The sequence below is a fragment of the Microcebus murinus genome, chromosome 8, assembly GCF_040939455.1.
Source record: "Microcebus murinus isolate Inina chromosome 8, M.murinus_Inina_mat1.0, whole genome shotgun sequence".
NCBI lineage: Eukaryota > Metazoa > Chordata > Mammalia > Primates > Cheirogaleidae > Microcebus > Microcebus murinus.
In genome coordinates this window covers 96,382,499-96,401,521 of record NC_134111.1, presented here as the reverse complement: position 1 = coordinate 96,401,521, position 19,023 = coordinate 96,382,499, and the positions used below count along the sequence as shown (strand labels likewise).

General features: G+C 37.3%; 1 protein-coding gene across 10 annotated transcripts in view; it reads right to left on the bottom strand.

The window, feature by feature from the left end:
* AGFG1 (ArfGAP with FG repeats 1) overlaps positions 1–18,677 on the bottom strand; it is a 67,312-nt gene extending 48,635 nt beyond the window's left edge. For 7 of the 10 annotated variants that reach the window (XM_012749431.3, XM_020288169.2, XM_012749433.3 and 4 more), the window contains exons 1-2: positions 18,238–18,676; positions 342–435 (exon numbers count right to left, since the gene is read on the bottom strand). In XM_012749431.3, the coding sequence (XP_012604885.1) occupies positions 342–435; positions 18,238–18,404 (261 nt within the window). In that variant the 5' untranslated portion in view covers positions 18,405–18,676. Of the gene's footprint in view, positions 1–341; positions 436–18,237 lie in introns of all 10 variants that reach the window. The other 3 variants (XM_076005997.1, XM_076005996.1, XM_012749436.3) reach the window with 2 other exon arrangements.
* Between the last annotated feature and the right edge of the window lie 346 nt (positions 18,678–19,023).

The following is a 19,023-nucleotide window of genomic DNA, read 5'->3' as shown; positions in this document are numbered from 1 at the left end:
AGTTTATATAATCACAAAGCTAATTTTCTTCCTCTTTTCCTTTGGCTTTTAAAGCAAAGACTAATAGTAACTTCAATACCAGATGTCCTCCAAAAAAAGCCTTTTACATTCAACATTGATGAATTTAAAATACGTATGTTTCACTTTAGGTTTAAGGTAAAGTATTTATGTAGTAGACATTAATTCCAAATACATCATTATATGAGTATATTTTAAAATATCTAAATATAGAATACAAAAATAACTTTTTTTAGACACTGAAATTCAACATTTTAAATAACCTATTAAATCTTATTAAAATGACTGCCAACAAAAAAGTTGAAAATTGTAAAAACACTTACTTCATTTCCATGTTTTTGTAGGAATTCAATTTCCTGTTGTGTGAATGTTGTCATGGAGATAGATTTCACCCTGTGCGGTGGATTTAACCCTCGCCTAAAAGATAAAATACAAAATTGACTATTATAAACTATATTTTTAAAATAACACAACTAATAATTCAAAACATTTTTAATTAGCACATTTAAACTTGAAACAGTGTTTTCATTCCATAAACTAAAAGTATTTAAAAATTATTTTAAACTATTAATCTTCATAATGGATGTCAAAGTAAGTTTGGTTACTCGCCTAAATAGTATATTTAACAATAAATTCAATTAACTACCTAGTTAAAAGCACATAGTACCTGTCTAGGAAATACAAATATCGCTTTTACTGTGTGTCCAATGAAAGGAGAATATAAATGTGAAGAACTCTATGGTAAAGAATTTTAAAAGTACATTTTAAAATATCTAAATACAGAGTACAAAAAGTTATTTCTGTACTTTGTATCTTCTAAGAAAGAGACAATAATGTTTTAAGATTGGAGCTATGCAAATATTCTTATCAAATACCTACCTTTAAGTTTGAGGCTAATTTAGAAAACTACGTGAAAACTAATGTAAGGAAACTTGAGGTAATTAATCAAGGTGAATAAAAACCCATCTCCATCAATTCAAGTAATTTATAAGACCATTTTCAGTCACCTTAAGAGTCAGTTAAGGCCTGAGCCGTGGCTCATGCCTGTCATCCTAGCACTTTGGGAGGCCGAGGCAGACGGATCAACTCAAGGTCAGGAGTTTAAAACCAGCCTGAGCAAGAGCGAGGCCCTGTCTCTACTAAAATCGAAAGAAATTAATTGGCCAACTAAAAATACATAGAAAAAATTAGCCAGGCATGATGGCGCATGCCTATAGTCCCAGCTACTTGGGAGGCTGAGGCAGAAAGATTGCTTGAGCCCAGGAGTTTGAGGTTGCTGTGAGCTAAGTTGACGTCACAGCACTCTAGCCCAGGCAACAGAGAGACTGTCTCAAAAAAAAAAAAAAAGAGTCAGTGAAGTATTCAAGAGGAAACCGAAACCGTACAGATAGGGAGAAAGGATTCGAAAAATAGCTGGATAAATAACTAAATTACTTTCAAGGTTCTTTACAACCCTGAAGCCTTTTTTGTATGAATAGCTTTCAAAAGACTTTATCTTGATATTTTATCATGCACATGAAAAACTGAATAGAAATGTACTCAGAAATTAAGAACTATTTACATGCTGTCCAATTATCACAAAGTTGCCTATCCACCCACAAGAATGACACTTAAAATAATCTATGTAAAGTAACAAGTAACCTATGCAAAGCTCCATAAAACACTCTGAGATCATGTCCTCTGTTAAAGGCCTTATTTGGAATCTGGATTCCAGAGCAGATTATTACAGCAGTTATTTGTACAGAGTTTGTCATAATCAATTTGCAATCATCCATGCTAATTAAATGGGAGATTTAATACTGATGTAAAATAATAAATGTACCAAAAGTGTTTCAAAATTATTCTGAAAACATTTTCAATAACTAGAGCGTGTATTATAGAAAATCACAATATTGTAAGTCAAAACACTAACAAGAATTCAGAATTAATAGCAGCTCCTCAACTTTCCTATCCTGCTTCTTCTTCCTCTACCTTTCCCTTGTCACAGATGAAAGGCATACCTTTCAGATCATGGTCTGAATTAAGACAAATTACACCACATTCTGAAGTGAAGAAAGGTTAACTTGGGTTTTGCTGTTGTTTTGTTTTCCTTTGTTAAACTTTTAAGCTAATTGTTTTCCTTCTATCTGCTGATAAGTCATAAAATATGGAAATAAAGATTGAATAAGAAGGGAAACTAAACAATTTTATTCTGGTCAAACTTTTGAACTATGAAGAAATAACTTCAGTATGAATAACTTTCCAGTGCCTTTACGACTTGCAATCATAAATTAAGGCTCTAAAAATTCCTTCTAGATTTCCAAAAGTGAAAATTTAAGAAAAGTCATTATTATTCATTTAAGGTACTACACTGTATCTTCCAAATCCTCTGTATTAAGAGCAAGACTAAATTTGCCACTTTCAGGGAAGTTTAATCATTTATGACACATACTTACACCCTACCTTATCCTCAAAAAATTAACTTATAATTGTTTCTCTCAAATGCCTCTACTTCCTTCCTTATCAACTTTCAACTCTGTCTCTTCTTATTCTGTAATATCTCCTCCTTGTTCCAGACAAGCCTTTACCTTTCCATCTTCCTGGTAATATCTCTTTTGTAAAAATAGTAAAGGCAAAGGAATAATTCTTAATGAGGAAATATCAAACACTATTACAAAGGTACATGTTATAGAAATTTTGGAGCAAAGAATTATACCCCTATACTTCTCAAATTGTTCAATGAGGAAACACCAATTCATAAAAACAATTCTGACTCTTTTTAAATGACATTACACACTACAGTGTGTAGAGCATATTAACTGATACATCTCCAAGCTCTACCATATCACAGGGCCATTAATGCACAAAAAAAGTATTCACATTACCTAAGTGAACAAAATTTTGGACTTACGAAACAAATACAACTAGAACATAACTCATAACCAAACTATGAAAGGATATTTTTTTCTACTTAATAAGAATACTCATTACAGGATTTCTTTAAATGAGCTCTCTCTCTCAATGAACTTAAAGTAACATTGAATTTACAAAACTGGCAAGGCCACATTATACAAATTGAGTAACCTCAAGAAAATTTTACATTTGTTCATGTTGCTTTCTCTAATTGCTCTTTTATATTCCATTTATTCAGGGAAATTAACTATATTCTCAATGCAAGGATATACAAAGATTTTTTTTTTCTTTTTTAGCCTCCAAAAGCTTTGTACATAGATATTACATACTTATAAAAGTTTAGAAAAAACATGAAGACAGATTCTATCAATCATTTAAATATTAATAGCATTCAGACTGATGAGTTTGTGGTGAAATGAATAATTTCAAGTTTGTATCAAGAATATCATTCATGTTATTTGTCCCAGCATTACCACTTTCAGGAATCTATTCTAAAAAAGGAATCTGAAATGTAACTAATTATATACAAGATGTTCATCAAACATTGTTTGTAATAGGAAATCTTCAGAAACACTTCAACACCAAAGAGGAAGTGGTTAAAGAAATGACAATAAAATTATATAATAATGTTATATACAGTTTTATACTTATGCTGGTGTTTTAATTTTTAAGATAAAACTTTAAATATAGTATTCTCAGAACTACATAAAAAGTTTCTGCAAAGAAAACAAAACTAACCAAATATTCCAAAATGTTAACAGCCCTTGCATATAGGTGATGGGATTGAATGGATTTTTTTCCTATTTATAATTTTCTATTCTCTCCAAGTTTTCCATAATGAATATATCTTACTGTATAATAGGAAAACATGGCAAGAAATAAAGTCCAACTGATAAGTAGTATTAGTCAAAAGATTTGGACTTTTAGTCCTGGCTTGAAGATGTAAATACCTGTGTTAAAGAATTAGAGAAGGACAGAACAGTCTTCCTTTCTAAGGCCTTATTTCAGTTTTTCTAAAACCTGGAAAACCCTTTCTACGAAGTCCTATAATATCCACCAGCATGAACATCTTATCTTCACTTCTCTAATTCAGGATTTCTTAATTTTGGCACTACTGAAATTTGGGCCAGATAATTCTTTATTGTGGAGGGCTGTTCTGTGCATTGTGGGATGTTGAGCAGCACCCCTGGCCTCTACTTACTAAATGTCAGTGGCACCCCTCAACAAAAAGTGGCAATCAAAAATGTTTCCAGACATTGCTAAATCTTCCCGAAGGGGCAAAAGCCCTTTAGCTGAGAACTACTGTTCTAAATAAAACAAATATGTTAATTACTAAACAAAAGAAACTCCTTTGGATTTCTGTCAAGATATAAATTCTACCAAGGTTCAATCTTCTCCAAAATTTTCTACACCTTTACTTCATACACAACAAAAAATTAAATTTTTCTATAAATTTATTTCCAGAGTAACTAACAGAAAATAGAAACAAATATTTCTCTCTGAAATGATAAATAACAAAGTAAATATGCACGTTTAAAATCTGTATAGAATATGTATTAAAATTTAAATTAGAAAACAGACTAAAGAAAGTGGCCAAAGCAAATAACCAAGAATAAACTATATGATGTAAAAGCACTGTTACACAAATTGGTTGGCAAAATATAAGTTAATAAGGCAGAAGAAAATGAATATTGATAAAGTATCTAGACTGGCACTTTGCATATTTATATTTAATCTTATTAATTTCTACTTCCAACAATATGGTAAACTAGATATTCAGAAAAGGCTCCTCTGCTAAAACATGACAGTTCATAAATTACAAAAAAAAAAAAAAGCCATAATTATTAACAGACTACTGGACTTTCTAGAAAGTAAGGGAAATCTCTAAGTATACCCCCCATCAAAAGAAAAAGAGACAAAAATTTTAAAATTGAGCTGAAATCAGAATCGTGTCCCAAGTTATATGCAAAATGCAGTATTGTTCAGAAGGCAAATGCCAACAATAGCTGAGGCAAGGTGAGAGAGCTCAATCTCAGATATTACTGTTAAATCCAAGACCTTGAATGGGGAATAAAGTAGCTTCAAGTTGCTAGGATTTATGTATGGATCCCAGCAGAAACATATGCAAATCCATCCTAGAGGAATGTATCTTCAATTTAGGCTGGCAGGACTTGCAAATACCAAGTTCAATAAAATATAAGGCTGTAATAAAAATCACCACAAACAACAAAACAAACCACTGAGCTTGAGTCTGTAGAAATAACAGATTTATATTCCACTTCGTCCTAAGACTTTAACTACTAGAATTACCAGTTACAAAACATAAACTAAACATAGTATATAGGGGCCAGGTGTGGTGGCTCACACCTGTAATCCTAGCAATCTGGGAGGCGGAGATAGGTAGATCCTTTGAGCTCAGGAATTCGAGACAGCCTGAGCAAGAGCAAGACCCCGTCTCTATTAAAAAGAAAAGAAAGAGAAGAGAGGAGGGGAGGGGAGGGGAGGGGAGGGGAGGGGAGGGGAGGAGAGGAGAGGGGAGGGGAGGGGAGGGGAGGGGAGGGGAGGGGAGGGGAGGGGAGGGGAGGGGAGAGGAGGGGAGGGGAGAGGAGAGGAGAGGAGAGAAAATTAGCTGGACAACTAAAAATATACAGAAAAAATTAGCCAGGCATGGTGGCACATGTCTGTAGTCCCAACTACTTGGGAGGCTGAGGCAGAAGGATTGCTTGAGCCCAAGAGTTTGAGTTTGCTATGAGGTAGGCTGACGCCACGGCACTCTAGCCCAGGCAACAGAGTGAGACTCTGTCTCAAAAAATAATAACAACAACATATAGGAAACATTAAAATAAATGAAAGATGGAATAAAATGAACAAAGACTATGTAACTATCAGAATGAGGTAAATTAACAAATCAGAATTTCAGAAATGAAAAATTATAAATGTAGAAATTAAAAATCAAACAAATCAGTTAAAGACTAGATTGGACACATATGAAGAGAGAATTAATGAATTGGGAAGCAGATAAAAGAAATAACTCAGAAGGTAGGACGGACACATAATGAGATAGAAAAGACAAGGGTAAAAAAAGAGGAAAAAATTAGAGTCGACATAATGAATTCTTTCAGGAGAGAGAACTGAAAGAATAAAGGAGAGGTAACATTTGAAGTGATGAGTGAGATTTTTCAGATCAAATAAAAGGCAGCATCTACAGATAAAGGAACATAGTTTATCAAAATAAGGACAAATAAAATCCACTTAGAAACATTTTGATAAAACTTCAAAGACAAACAGAAGATCTTAAAAGCAATCAGAAAGAAAAAAGGAAATAAAATTTGACTAATAGTAATTTCTCAATAGAAATGAGAAGACAGTATAATACTATCTTCAATGGTAAGAAAAAAAATAACTGTTGTGAACCCAGCAAAGCTATTGTTGAAGAAGATCAAAATAGTATTTTCAGATTAAAAAAAAGTTTACCCCAGGAGATTTTCACTAATGAAACTTATACTGTTTATACTTTAAGAAGAAAAATGGCTCTCTTTTAACCATGTGAGAATACAGGGAGAAGTTGGCTGTTTGCAACCTGAAACGGAGCCTTCACCAGAACCCAACCATGCTGGCTTCCTGATCTTAGACTTCCAGCTTCCAGAACGTGGGGAATAAATGTCTGTTGTTCATAAGCCAAAAAAGAAGAAGAAGAGAGAAGAAAGAAGGAAGAAGGAAGAAGGATGAAGGAAGAAGGAGAGGGAAGGAAGAAGAAAGAAGAAAACGAAGGCAGTAGAAGGAAGGGAGGAGGAAGGAGAGAGGAGGACCTAAAAAGGTCTTGAGATATAAAAGGGTGAGCAAAGAAACTTAAACACATTGGCATATCTAAACAAACATCATCTGATCACCATAATGTCCAATTTGTAGAGCAGAAATGGGAAAAATTCAACATGTTCACCAATCATAACACTTAAATGAGAATACTTTGCATGTTTTAAGACTTTATGGTACTAGACAAAGGTTAGAATACTAATCAGAATGTGAGTATGAACAGCACAATTTCAATGGTGACCATAAAAGAATATGGAATTTATAGCTTCCAAATCAGTACAAAGGGAAAGAAACATCAAAACAAAAACAAAAAAACTGCCAATTTCTAAATAAAATTATAAACACACTTGATATATAACCTAGCAATCCCACTCCCAGGTATTTACCCAAGTGAAATGAAAACTTATATTCATCCATAAACATTAATAGCATCTCTATTCATAGGCATCAAAAACTAGAAACCTGGCCGGGTGCAGTGGCTCATACCTGTAATCCTAGCACTCTGGGAGGCTGAAGTGGGCGGATTGCTTGAGGTCAGGAGTTAAAAAAACTAGAAACCTAATTGTTCCTCAAATGAGGAATGGATAAATTAAGCAATGAAATACTATTCAGCAATACAGATGAACAAAGTACTGAAATCTACAACTAACATTACACTGAATGAAAGAAGGCAATCTGGAAAAATTATGATTCCACTTACAAGACATTCTCAGAATGACAAACAAAACCCATAGTGTTAGAGAATAGATCTACAGTTGTCAGGGGTTGAGGAGAAATAAGGACTAAGAGAGTTTCTGGTGTGATGGAATAGTCCCATGTTCTGACATGTAGTGGTTACATGAAGCTATACATATGCCAAGATTCACAGAACCATATACCAAAAGAGTTAATTTTAATGTATGTTAACTTAAGATTAAAAACTGTAGACCTGATTCCATGTTACCATTTATAGCCACAATTTGTATACTAATTAAAATAAATGTTTTCTCATTAGCAGACTATCTTCTCAACCTACCAAATCTGATCATTTAAATGAATGAAAACTTAAAATAACTCAAAACTGAAATATTTACTTTTAAGGTGTATTCCTGGAAGCTGGTGCCACTTACCCTTTTTGCAGAGCTTAGTCTAGCTACCATGTGAATTCAGTGTTTATACTATAAAACACTTTACTGTAATGGTATTAGTCATAACTATTGGATGGAAGTGTGGGACAAGCAAACCACATCACTTTTATGGGGCCAATACTGAAGTACCACCCATTCCAGATCCTAAAATACACATTTTAAATTTCCAGTTTTCTGCAAAAAAAAAACCCTGACTCATTCAATAACTGCAGTATTGATATTTTGAAAGCATGTTTGCCAGTTAATTGGTTTCAAGAAGTTCAAAGTAACCTATTGGTACAGCCCAATATGTTTTTGCAGTATAATTAAGTCATAAGCAGATCCCTAGGAGTTTTAATTTTAATGACCACCACCCAGGTATGACTTCTAACCAGATGGTGTGACTCATTCCATATGTCCACCAATATGCTGCTCTTAACTATGCCTCAAACAATCTTGTAAATAGCCATTTGTTCAATTCAAATAACAATCTGTGCTGGATGAATAGGTAGGAAAGCTTAGTTTTATTAATTGTTTTTCTCCTGCTGGGGGAGAAGCTGGTTAAAATATTTTAATAGGCTGTGGAAATTTATGTGGTTGCTAGTACTATTGGCAGAAAGTAATAAAGTTAATTTGACATTTAGATCTATTCCATCCTATTTGCTAAAAATACTACAATGTTTCATACTATAAAAATTATAGATTTAAAATCTGTAACAGATGGAAGATGCCTTTAATAGGTTATCAACATTCTACAAACTATTGACACCAAGACACTGCATGTTCTGAGTAGTCCAAAATATTAGTCTATCTAAGCTCAACATTAAAAAACTAAACGTGTGTGAATTACATTATATATATTAACACGATGTAAACCACAATTATTTTGGGTTTTTCGGAAAGCCACAAATACTATACCATAAGATCCTCGTAACACAGTAAGCATCTAAAAAATAATATTCAAGTAAGGATTTAAACCTAATTAAGGTATTCCAATTAAAAGTAGTGGACAAGCCAGGCATGATGGTTCACTCCTGTAATCCTATCACTCTGGGACGCTGAGGTGGGAGGATCACTTGAGATCAGGAGTTCAAGACCAGCCTGAGCAAGAGCGAGACTCCTATCTCTATAAAAAATAGAAAGATTAGCCAGATGTGGTGGCGCATGCCTGTAGTCCTAGCTATTTAGGAGGCTGAAGCAGGAGGATCCCTTGAGGCCAGGAGTCTGACATTGCAGTGAGCTATGATGACACTACCTTACTCTAGCCCAAGAGAGAGAGTGAGACTCTGTCTCAAAAAAAAAAGGAAAAAAAAAGAAAAATGTCTTCACTACATCCCCAAACCCTCAATGAAATGACAGCAAAGGAATAAAAAGATATTAAGCTACTAGACACAGAAGGACAGAGAACAAGAGGAGCACAAAAACACACTACAGTTCTCTAATAACAAAATTTGGAAGATTACAAAGTGAGTATACCAGAAGTAACTGACTTCATGGAGAATGCCAAAACAGAAGCTACTGTAGAGGTAGGAGAAGCCAACTAGAAGCTGATTCCCACCACAGGATCTGTGAAAGATACTTTGAAGGAACTGAATGCATGTAGAGGGTTTAAGTCAGAAATCATTACACTCCCCAGTTTTTCAACAGCCACAAGCCTACTCCCACCAGCCCAAGGCAGATGTCTGAAGGAAAGTTCATTTCCAGAGAGGTCAGGCAGCGGTCCCCAACCTTTTTGACACCAGGAACCAGTTTCATGGAAGACAGGTTTTCCACGGACCAGGAATGAAGAGTCCAGCTCCACTCAGATCATCAGGCATTGGATTCTCATGGAAAATGCAACCTGGATCCCACACATGTGCAGTTTGCAGTGGGGTTCACAATACTATGAGGGTCTGACACTGCTGCTCATCTGATGAGGGGCGGGGCTCAGGCGGTGATGAAGCAATGGGGAGCGGTTGTCGGTGCAGGTGGGGCTTTGCTGGCTCACTACTCCCCTACTGCTGTGCAGCCCGGTTCCTGAAGGCCAGGGGTTGGAGACTGTAGGGTTATACCTAAAAGACTCTGGACTCAGGTATAGTTGAGGATTATTGTTAGGCACCATGTTAAAAACTGAGAGATTATGTGAAACTCTACATACTGTATGACAGATTCTATGTTGCCAGTCACCTCCCTCAACTTGGCTCCCAGAACAGTGGCAGCCAGGCTTTTTGTTCCCCAAAATGAAAACTGGAGAAAATATCTCTGAACTAAAAAAAAGCATGAGTTTCCAAACAGTTGGGGGGGAAATCTAAAACACTGAACAAAAGACCTACATACATCAAAATACTTCAATATGAGGTTCTGAACAGCAGGAATAAAAGATGACCATACATACTCCCTAAAGATGGAGGAGAAAAAAAGTGTCACATAGAATGAGTAATAGAAATAGCATCAGACCTCTCAAAAGCAACCCTGAAGGTTTGAAGACAAACTAAGCATGTCTTAAATGTTCCAAGGGCAAAGTATTTTCACGTTTGTGAATATAGACAAACCATTAACTTTTTTAAAATGAGGGCAGAATTAGAAAGTCCAACATAGGTTAGGGATAAAGAAAATTCCCAGAATGAAAGTAGAAGAGAAATCCTGCAATGATAGCTGCATAGCAGGCCTAGAAAGCTGTACTCCCAGAGCAGAGGATTATAAAAGTAATGACTTTTCAAAAAAAAGTACCTGATGTGTGTGAAAAGTAATGACTTTTCAAAAAAAAAAGTACCTGATGTGTGTGACCATATTAAAATAAGTGTTGTACCTCAGCCAGAGACCATTTGTCTGGGAATATAGTTATGATACATATACAGAAAACAAAACAAATGAAGAAAACTAGACAATTATACACTTGAGGGTGAGAAGCCTTAAGAGAATCAAATCCTTATCTTCTCCTCCTTCTAGTCAGTGGATAAAAGCCAAAATTGAAAAATCAAAGAGATAGCATTACAAATGCGTTAATTTAGAAGTATTAAAGTAAATATAGAAGGAGAGAACAGCCAAAAGGTTTCAAAGCCATTTTCTATGGTAATCAGAAAACTGGGGAAGGAAATAGGTGCCTGCTGTTTGTCATAAGCCTTTGCCTTTTTAAATTATGTGCATGTGTTCTTTTGCTAGAAGTTAGTATTGAAGTTAAAATGAACTAAAAATTAAAGCGCACACACACACACACACACACACAAAAACCCTGAAAATAAACTGTTCTTACTCTTCAAAAATAAACTTAACTGACACAATTTCCCTGTAACTTCCACACACTGGTGTTGTATCTCCCCCTAGAGTCATACAGAAGCTCTTCCAGTGACAGGCCTTAAATCACCCAAAGACAGTGATCATATGTATAGCTTCCCGACCCCCCAGTCTTTTCTAAGCTAAGAGCATTTATGTTTCCTGCAAATGTTCCTTTCATACATAGTTTCAAATTTCCTTACCATCTTCATCACAGTCCTTAGAGCATGTTCCAGTTTGTTAATGTACTTCTTAAAATAAGCAACCAGAATAAGGTATAATTATGACCTCCCTCCCTCTAAAAAAACCATATTAATACATGGTATCAATCAAAAACATTGACACCTTACTTGGAAGTCTTTAAACAAATTTTGTTAAATGTTCTAACTTAAAGAAAAATTGTCATTCTTCGTATTTCAAACAATTCAAGTAAGTTTCCTATCCTCACTGTGAAGTCAGTTAAAGAATTTCATTCTAATCATGTTCAGTCAGATGTCCTTAGGGCAACAGCTCTCTTGTGTGAGGCTGTAAAGGTTGCCACAGGAACCTGCTATAATCAAAGTACCCAAAGCTATAAATGATTTACCTTTTTCATATACATTAAAGGAATCCAAGTTGTATTTCCCAAGACAATCATTACTTTGACTATTTGAATTAGAATATGCATTACTGAGCAAGGAAAAAAATACAAGAGGTAATGAAACCTAGTCCTGAGTTTCTACACAGGAGTTTCTCACAAATGTGAGCATCCTACAACATGCATAGAAAAGATGGGAAATGTCAGATTAGCAAATTTGTTTGTTTTCCAAAAAAATACTAATGGAACAGATACAGAGATATCTAAAAAGGCAATGGCTTTTAAATTGAGATCCAGAGGTCAGCAAGTTCCTTAAAACAATGTTTTAATCTTTTTCATTTACAATCTACTAACACTTAAAATTTTAATGTAAATTTTATCTAGATAATTGTACTCTATCTACTTTGAAACTGAAAGCCAGTGCTTATAATCACATAATGCCAAAACTTATATGTAAATGAGTAAAGAACAGAGAGAAACAATATGAAAATGATGCCTTCATGCAAAGTTAAAGTCAAATGAGTCTACCACATGGTGAATGCTGAAGAGCTTTCCCAGTAGAGAAGGCGATCATAGCACTGTACAGCAGAGTCCCTCTGATCCAATCTGCTGAATGAATCCATGATTCTCCTTCCCTCTGAAAAACCTACAGCTAATCCTTGTTGCACAATAAACATTCATGTCTAGAAAGCCACTTGCTCCTGTTCCTTCCAACTGAGTTTTAGGCTTATCAAATGTCGTTTGACATAGTATTTGGTAATATAGTTGGTACAGTGCTTGTTAAGTATATACTTTAATCAACTATGTAAAACAATGACACATGAAAAGAATTGTTTCCATGTAAACTAAGTGAAGTATTTTAAAGACTCAACTAAACTGAGTCCTAGGAAAAGCTGTTATATGACCATGGACAAGAACTGTAAAAGATTTTTTTAAAAAATCATAAAAATCTATAACAATTAAGCATTCAAACTGCTTTATAAGTAAATAAAATGCTAAAAATCATAAACAGCACAGCATGAGTCTGGATTATATCAGGAGACAAAGAATCTAATCAGTGGATCCACATTCAAAGTCCTACATTGTGTTACATAAAAGCGCTGGCAAATTAAGTTATATGTCAAGATAAAAAACATGCTTGCTATGTATAATATATATAACATATGTATATGTGTGTATATTTTTATGATTGTTTGCTTTAACTTTTTTGATAAACCTATAACATCAATCTTGTGCACACAGAATAAGAAGTTTTAATTATAGCTCAAATATAGAAAATAGCAAGAGAATTAATTCATGACGCATGGTAGTACACATATGCAAAATTCAGAAGAACTGCTTTAGAACAGTCAGCACCATATTCCCATTGAATCCAGAACACACAATAATAATGCACTTTCTGAATAAAAATCAAAGGTAACAACACATATTTTGGGGCTCAGAAGTTCCTTACCAAAAAAGAGGGCATGATATAGCAATAAAACAAATATGTATGATATATCCATAAACCGTCTTGCCATTTAAAACTCAATGAAGAAGTAAAACCTACCATTTAGATACACAAAATATAGAATTTACAACAATTTACAATAATCTGTGGTAATTATACATTCTTTGGTGAAACAATCAACATTAGTTCTGGATCCCAACATCAAGCATGTTGTAACAGCAAATCATTGAGAGTGTATGCTAATTTTACAATTTAAAGTTGTCAGTGGATAACAGTATCTTCCTCATGTGACTGTTATTATAATAATGCCTGCCACACACTAGCACTCAATATTTGCTCAGAAAAAATTTCTGTCCTTCACAGTTGAAAAAGTATCAAACGGTTTTGCCCCATGCTGGCTCATGACTGTAATCTCAGTACTTTGGGAGGCATAGGTGGAAGGATCGCTTGAGGCCAGGATTCGGAGGCCAGCCTGGACAACATGATGAGACCCCCAAATCTACCCCCCAAAAAAGAAATTAGCCAGGTATGGTGGCGCACACCTGTAGTCCCAGCTTCTCAGGAGACTGAGGCAGTAACATTACTTAAGCCCAAGAGTTCAAGGCTGCAATAAGCTATGACCATGTCACTGCACTCCATCCTGGTGGACAGAGTAAGACCTGGTCTCAAAAAAAAAAAAAGTTTTTCTACTTATTGTAAGTTGAAATTTTACTATTTTGAAAATATCCCACTGAATGCAGCCACATTAGAGTATCAAAATAAGTGAAAAAGGAATTAAGAATATCAATCATTGCCCACTGTGACATCATGAGGTCCCAAACATTATAATCAGAGCTCCAAAAGGGCATCTGATTCCAATTCATCATAATGCTAATAATTGTATAAAAACAAATTATATACCTGTTTTTATTTGTACAACTTTAATTTTAAAAAATTAAAATTCTTGCAATAAAGATTTATCATAAGAGTCAAAATGCACATAAACTTACTAGAGTATAAGTTACTATCTGGCCTCATTTATATACCTGTGAAATTCCAAGTATAAATCCACATAAAATAACTGGCATTAAGAGTGGCAAAGTGTTTCTCAAATGTTGCTTTTGATTTTATCTAAACTCCCACTGAAAAACTTATGAATCATTTCTGAAGGCTAGGACAATCTTTTATTATATTATTTACTGATTATATTAATGTTTACATAATTATTTGCTCTGTGGAACAAATAATTTTAACTAGTCTAAAACTAGTCTTTAAATCAATTAAAAGTTCTTTAACATGAAGGCAATTTTTTGGCGTCAGCTATATTTTAAATGTTTGGAGTATCCATTCATAATTTTAAGTATTTCTGTAAGCAGAACAGAAAGATCTGTCCCAATCAGGACACTTTCATTCTGCCTTTGTAACAACTAGTTTAACTGTATCCAACTCTAAAGTCTATTTTAAAGTTTCCCAATCTAAATTCAGTTATACACTCTGAATACACTCAGTTATACACTCTGAGCATCATTCAAGCATACAGAACAGTCATCTGGAAGAAAAACAGGAAAGGAAAGATTAACTCTGAGTCTAGTAACATTAACAATAAGATGCTGGTTCAATTTATTTACATAAAACTATTACTACATAAATGATAAAAGGTATGACTATCTTAAAATTCAGAATTCATGTTAGTAGGTATCATATACTGCATATCAGCATTTTCTAGGTAAATCAAGACAGCTAGCATGCCTTATTTTATATTTCTACCTTGGTCACTTAGCCCCATCCTTGATTATAGTATGTGTTAAATAAATATATTATGTGTATCATTTAATACTCTTAACAACTCTGAGCTACACATTATTATCTTCTCATCACAATAAAGAAACTGAAGCTAAGAGCACGGATGCAGGTGAACCTGCACACAGTGGCCTAACGTAATCCTACATTGCCCTAAGTCGCAATGCTAGTGGCATTATCAAAATGTTACTTCAAAATTCATATTCGGGGAGAGGGGGGCATGGGCAATTATGTAACCTTAACATTTGTACCCTCATAATATGCTGGAAAAAAATTTTTAATTTATATTCTTTCAATTATACCATATCATCTAAATAGCAAATACATCGTTATTATTATGCTCAATAGTTATATTATTCTTCCTAAGTTATTTTCCTGCATAATTGCTTTTCAAAGAAAATATCCTGAGGAGCTATTGTCCCTTTCATGTTCTACAGTAGATACTTAACAAGCTGCCATTCTACCATCCATTCCCTCCTTCCCAAGAATCCCAGATTTCTGATTTGGGAACTCTATTTGGGGATCCTTGTTCCCACAGAGTCAAGGTAAAACACGTGTCCAGTCAGGGCACTGGGTGGCCATATGACCTAAGCAACCCAATCAGAGTGAACTGCAGATCTCTGAAAGTGTTGGACCAACAACATAATTGGGGGTGTGGAAAACCATCTCTGAACAGGGAAATCTAAGCAATTATTATTATTAAGTCACTGGATAAAGTCTTAACTTGAGCCAACCAAAAAATTCCCTTCATATTTTCAAACCAATTTCATTCAGGTTTTGAATTACTTCCAAAAATCCAATCTGAGAGATTTTTATCAGGACATTTCTCATTGCAATGTCTCTCATACACAGTATTGTTCCTTTACTCACAGAATGTCCTCCCTCCCTTGTTATTGCTTTTCATCTGTTGGGCATCTGTTATATACCAAGCATCATGTAAAATGTTTAACATTATCTCTTAATAATAAAAACAAATCTATATCCAAAATGTGCAAAAGAAACCTTACTCTCACCATTTCATATACAAGAAAACTCAAGCTCAAAGATATTGAGTAGCATTCTCAATACTACATAGCTAATATCTGGAGCCAGAATTTAAAACCTAGCTCATAAGTACTTGGTATTTCAACTATATGAAGCTGACTGCAATGTGGACCTTGTATTTGAAAGTCTTTGCTCAGGCATCAATTCCTCAAAGAAGCTTTCTATATCCACTTATATATTTCACAGATATCTCTTTCATAGAAAGGAAATATGACAATGTATTATAGCAATATGTTTCTATATTTAGAATAAAAGCTCCATAAGGATAGTAAGATCCAGGTAACTTCAGCACCTCCTACAGTTTACGACACAGGCCAAGTGAGCAATAAATATTTGTGAAAAAAAATGACTGAATAGAGAAACCAAGTCCTATTTATTATAAATTAAATACCATTAAGATAAGCAATTGTCATTATATCAAGATATCCTTTCAGATACAATGTTTCTGAAATGTGAAATCTAGGAAGAAATCGGAAGATATTTCCTAGACACTACATATTTGCGGCTGTACTTACAAAGGGTTACCCAGAAATGTCAGAAATCCAGAACAGTAAATATACATACATATAGTTTCCAAACTAAATACTTTAAATGCATCAAAGGACTTTGTGTTTAGTAAAAGTAGGACACACTTCTTAAGCAGGTAATAAGTCAAATACACTTAAAATAAATTGTACTGCTAGCTTAATTTTAGAACCAAAGTTGTCCAACATAAGTCATTTAATTTTATATATTTACTTCTTCATTTTGTTAATGAAAAGCATGAACCAGACTATATCCTAGATACCACCTAAGCTCTGTGATTCTGCTGTAATTCAAGAATAACACTGGCAACTTCTCTGTTTCCCTGACTACACAAACTAAAAGTAACCTTAGGAACTTTTTCCTATCACACTATTTTAATACTCCGCATAGTACTTACCCCTGACATTTTTCTTATTAATTTACGTATGTTTTACTATCTCTCCGCCAGATTGTAAGTGCCAAAAGAATGAAAAAGTTGCTATGTTTTATCAGCACACCCCAGGGCTTCACACAAAACATAGCAGGCACCCAATAAATATTTGCTTAAGAAGTACTAATACTCATGTAAGATTAATGATGCCTTTTTGCCAAAGTTAAAAAAGCAAATAGTATACTACTGGGCTTGTCCTGCATTTTTCAAATTTTTAAAAATCAGTTTTCCCATACGGTATTATGCACTTTGTCTTAAGTATTAATGTTACGATCAAAAGTTTTAAGACTATTTAGTAACCTCTACTTTGTCAATAAGTTACTTTGAATCCAAGGCAGTAACAGAAAAAAGCATCTTATTAGTTCCAAAATCACCTGAAAACTTTCCCAATGAAATTTCACAGCAACAAAAAAACCTTATCAAATTAAAGCTTAATGAAGCCAAGAAGAACAAGGACGGTAGTCTGTGAAATAATGCTGTCTTCCCATCTCTCCCCATTTCTGTGTGCAGCCAGGGCACCTGGGTATAGACACACAAGTCCCACAGATACTGCCACCATTATTTGGAAACACACAGCTCCTAGTCGACAGCTTATTTCCATTAAAACTTTCCCCAAACTCCTCGGGACTCTCTCCAGACCACAAAGCTAAAAACCTCACAGCCTCAAATTCGCTTCTCTGCCTCCCCCGTCCCGCAATCAAGCCTCTTGAACTTTTCCCTTGGGATTCACACCTCTGCCACCAAGACGTTTTAATTCCGCTGTTCTTAAAGGCCGGCTTCCTCTCACGTACCTGGCTAGGTACTCCCCATCCGCGGAGAGGGGCGCACGCTCGCGCCCCGTCTCCCTCGCCCCCGCTTCTCCTCCGCGGCGCCTGCAGGTGCCTCTCCCGGAGCCGCCGCGCCCCAGCCGCGGGAGGCGGGGCACACAAAGGACCGGCGCGGCTCTCCGCAGCCTCCGCGCATCTTCTCCCCACAGCCCGGCGCGGCCGCTGCCCCGGAGAACGGAGGGCCGCGGGAGGCAGCCGCCTGCTCGGCGGGGACCCGAGCCGTCCCCCCGCCACCCACTCCCCGACCCCAACTCCCACCCGCGAAGGATGCCCCGAGCCCAAACCCTCGCCCGGCAAAACTGAAAGCGCATCCCGGCCCGCGGCCCCGGCGGAGCGCATCCCACCGCCTGCCTCCCCCGCCCGGCCCCGAGAGCGGCGCCCAACTGCCGCCCCCGGCCGGAGCGGCCGCCCCGCCGGCCTCGCACGCTGCCCAACGTCTCCCGGCGCCGGCAGGGCCCCCGTCCCGCCGCCCGGTGCCCCGCGCCCGGGAAGGGCCCGGCCCCCGCCCGCGGCGCCGCACTCACAGGCTGCCGGAGCAGGAGGTACAGACGAAGGAGCCGACCGTCATGTTCACGTAGGTGGGGCCGCGCTGGTCGCAGTCGAAGCACTTTCGGTTGTGCGGGAGGCCGGTCATGTCCCGCAGCATCTTCAGGTGCTTCTCCTCCTGCTTCCGCTTCGCGCTGGCCGCCATGGCCGCGGCGCCGAGGGAGGAGGCCGGCAGGGCCGGGAGCCGGGCGGCGCTGCGCCGGGGGCCCGCGGTCCCACGGGCCGCCCTGGCCGCGGCCGCAGCCCTCCGTCGGCACGCGCCGCCCGCGCCGGACCCGGCCGCCGCGGCTCGGCTCGACTGCGCTCGGCGCGGCGCGGGCGCTGCAGAGCGCGGGCTGACGGGCCACACCAACCGGCCCGGCCGGGACAACCGCCGCCGCCGCCACCTTCCCGACTGCTCCTGAGGGGAAAAGACAAGGAAGGGGCACGGCAAGAGGAGGCCCGCCCCGGGCGGCCGGCGGCCAAGTGTCGGCCGGCGCCCTCTGCTGGCCAGGAGGAGTCACTGCGGCCACGCGCGGCCTGGGCCGGGTGCGGGGCAGGCACGAAGGTGTTAATAATAATACACAGTATTTTCTGAGCGCTTCGTGTGGGGCACCTGTCTCCCGCGCTTAAAACTCTCCAAGGCCTTCCCACTGCTTGGGGATAATTCCAAATTCCTCACTATGCCCAGAAAAGCGCTCCCGCAGCCTCTCCAGAGTCTAGTCTACCTCTGTCACTTCACCCTCCTCTCAGCCACACTGGATCTGAGTCTGCTCCCGAGCACA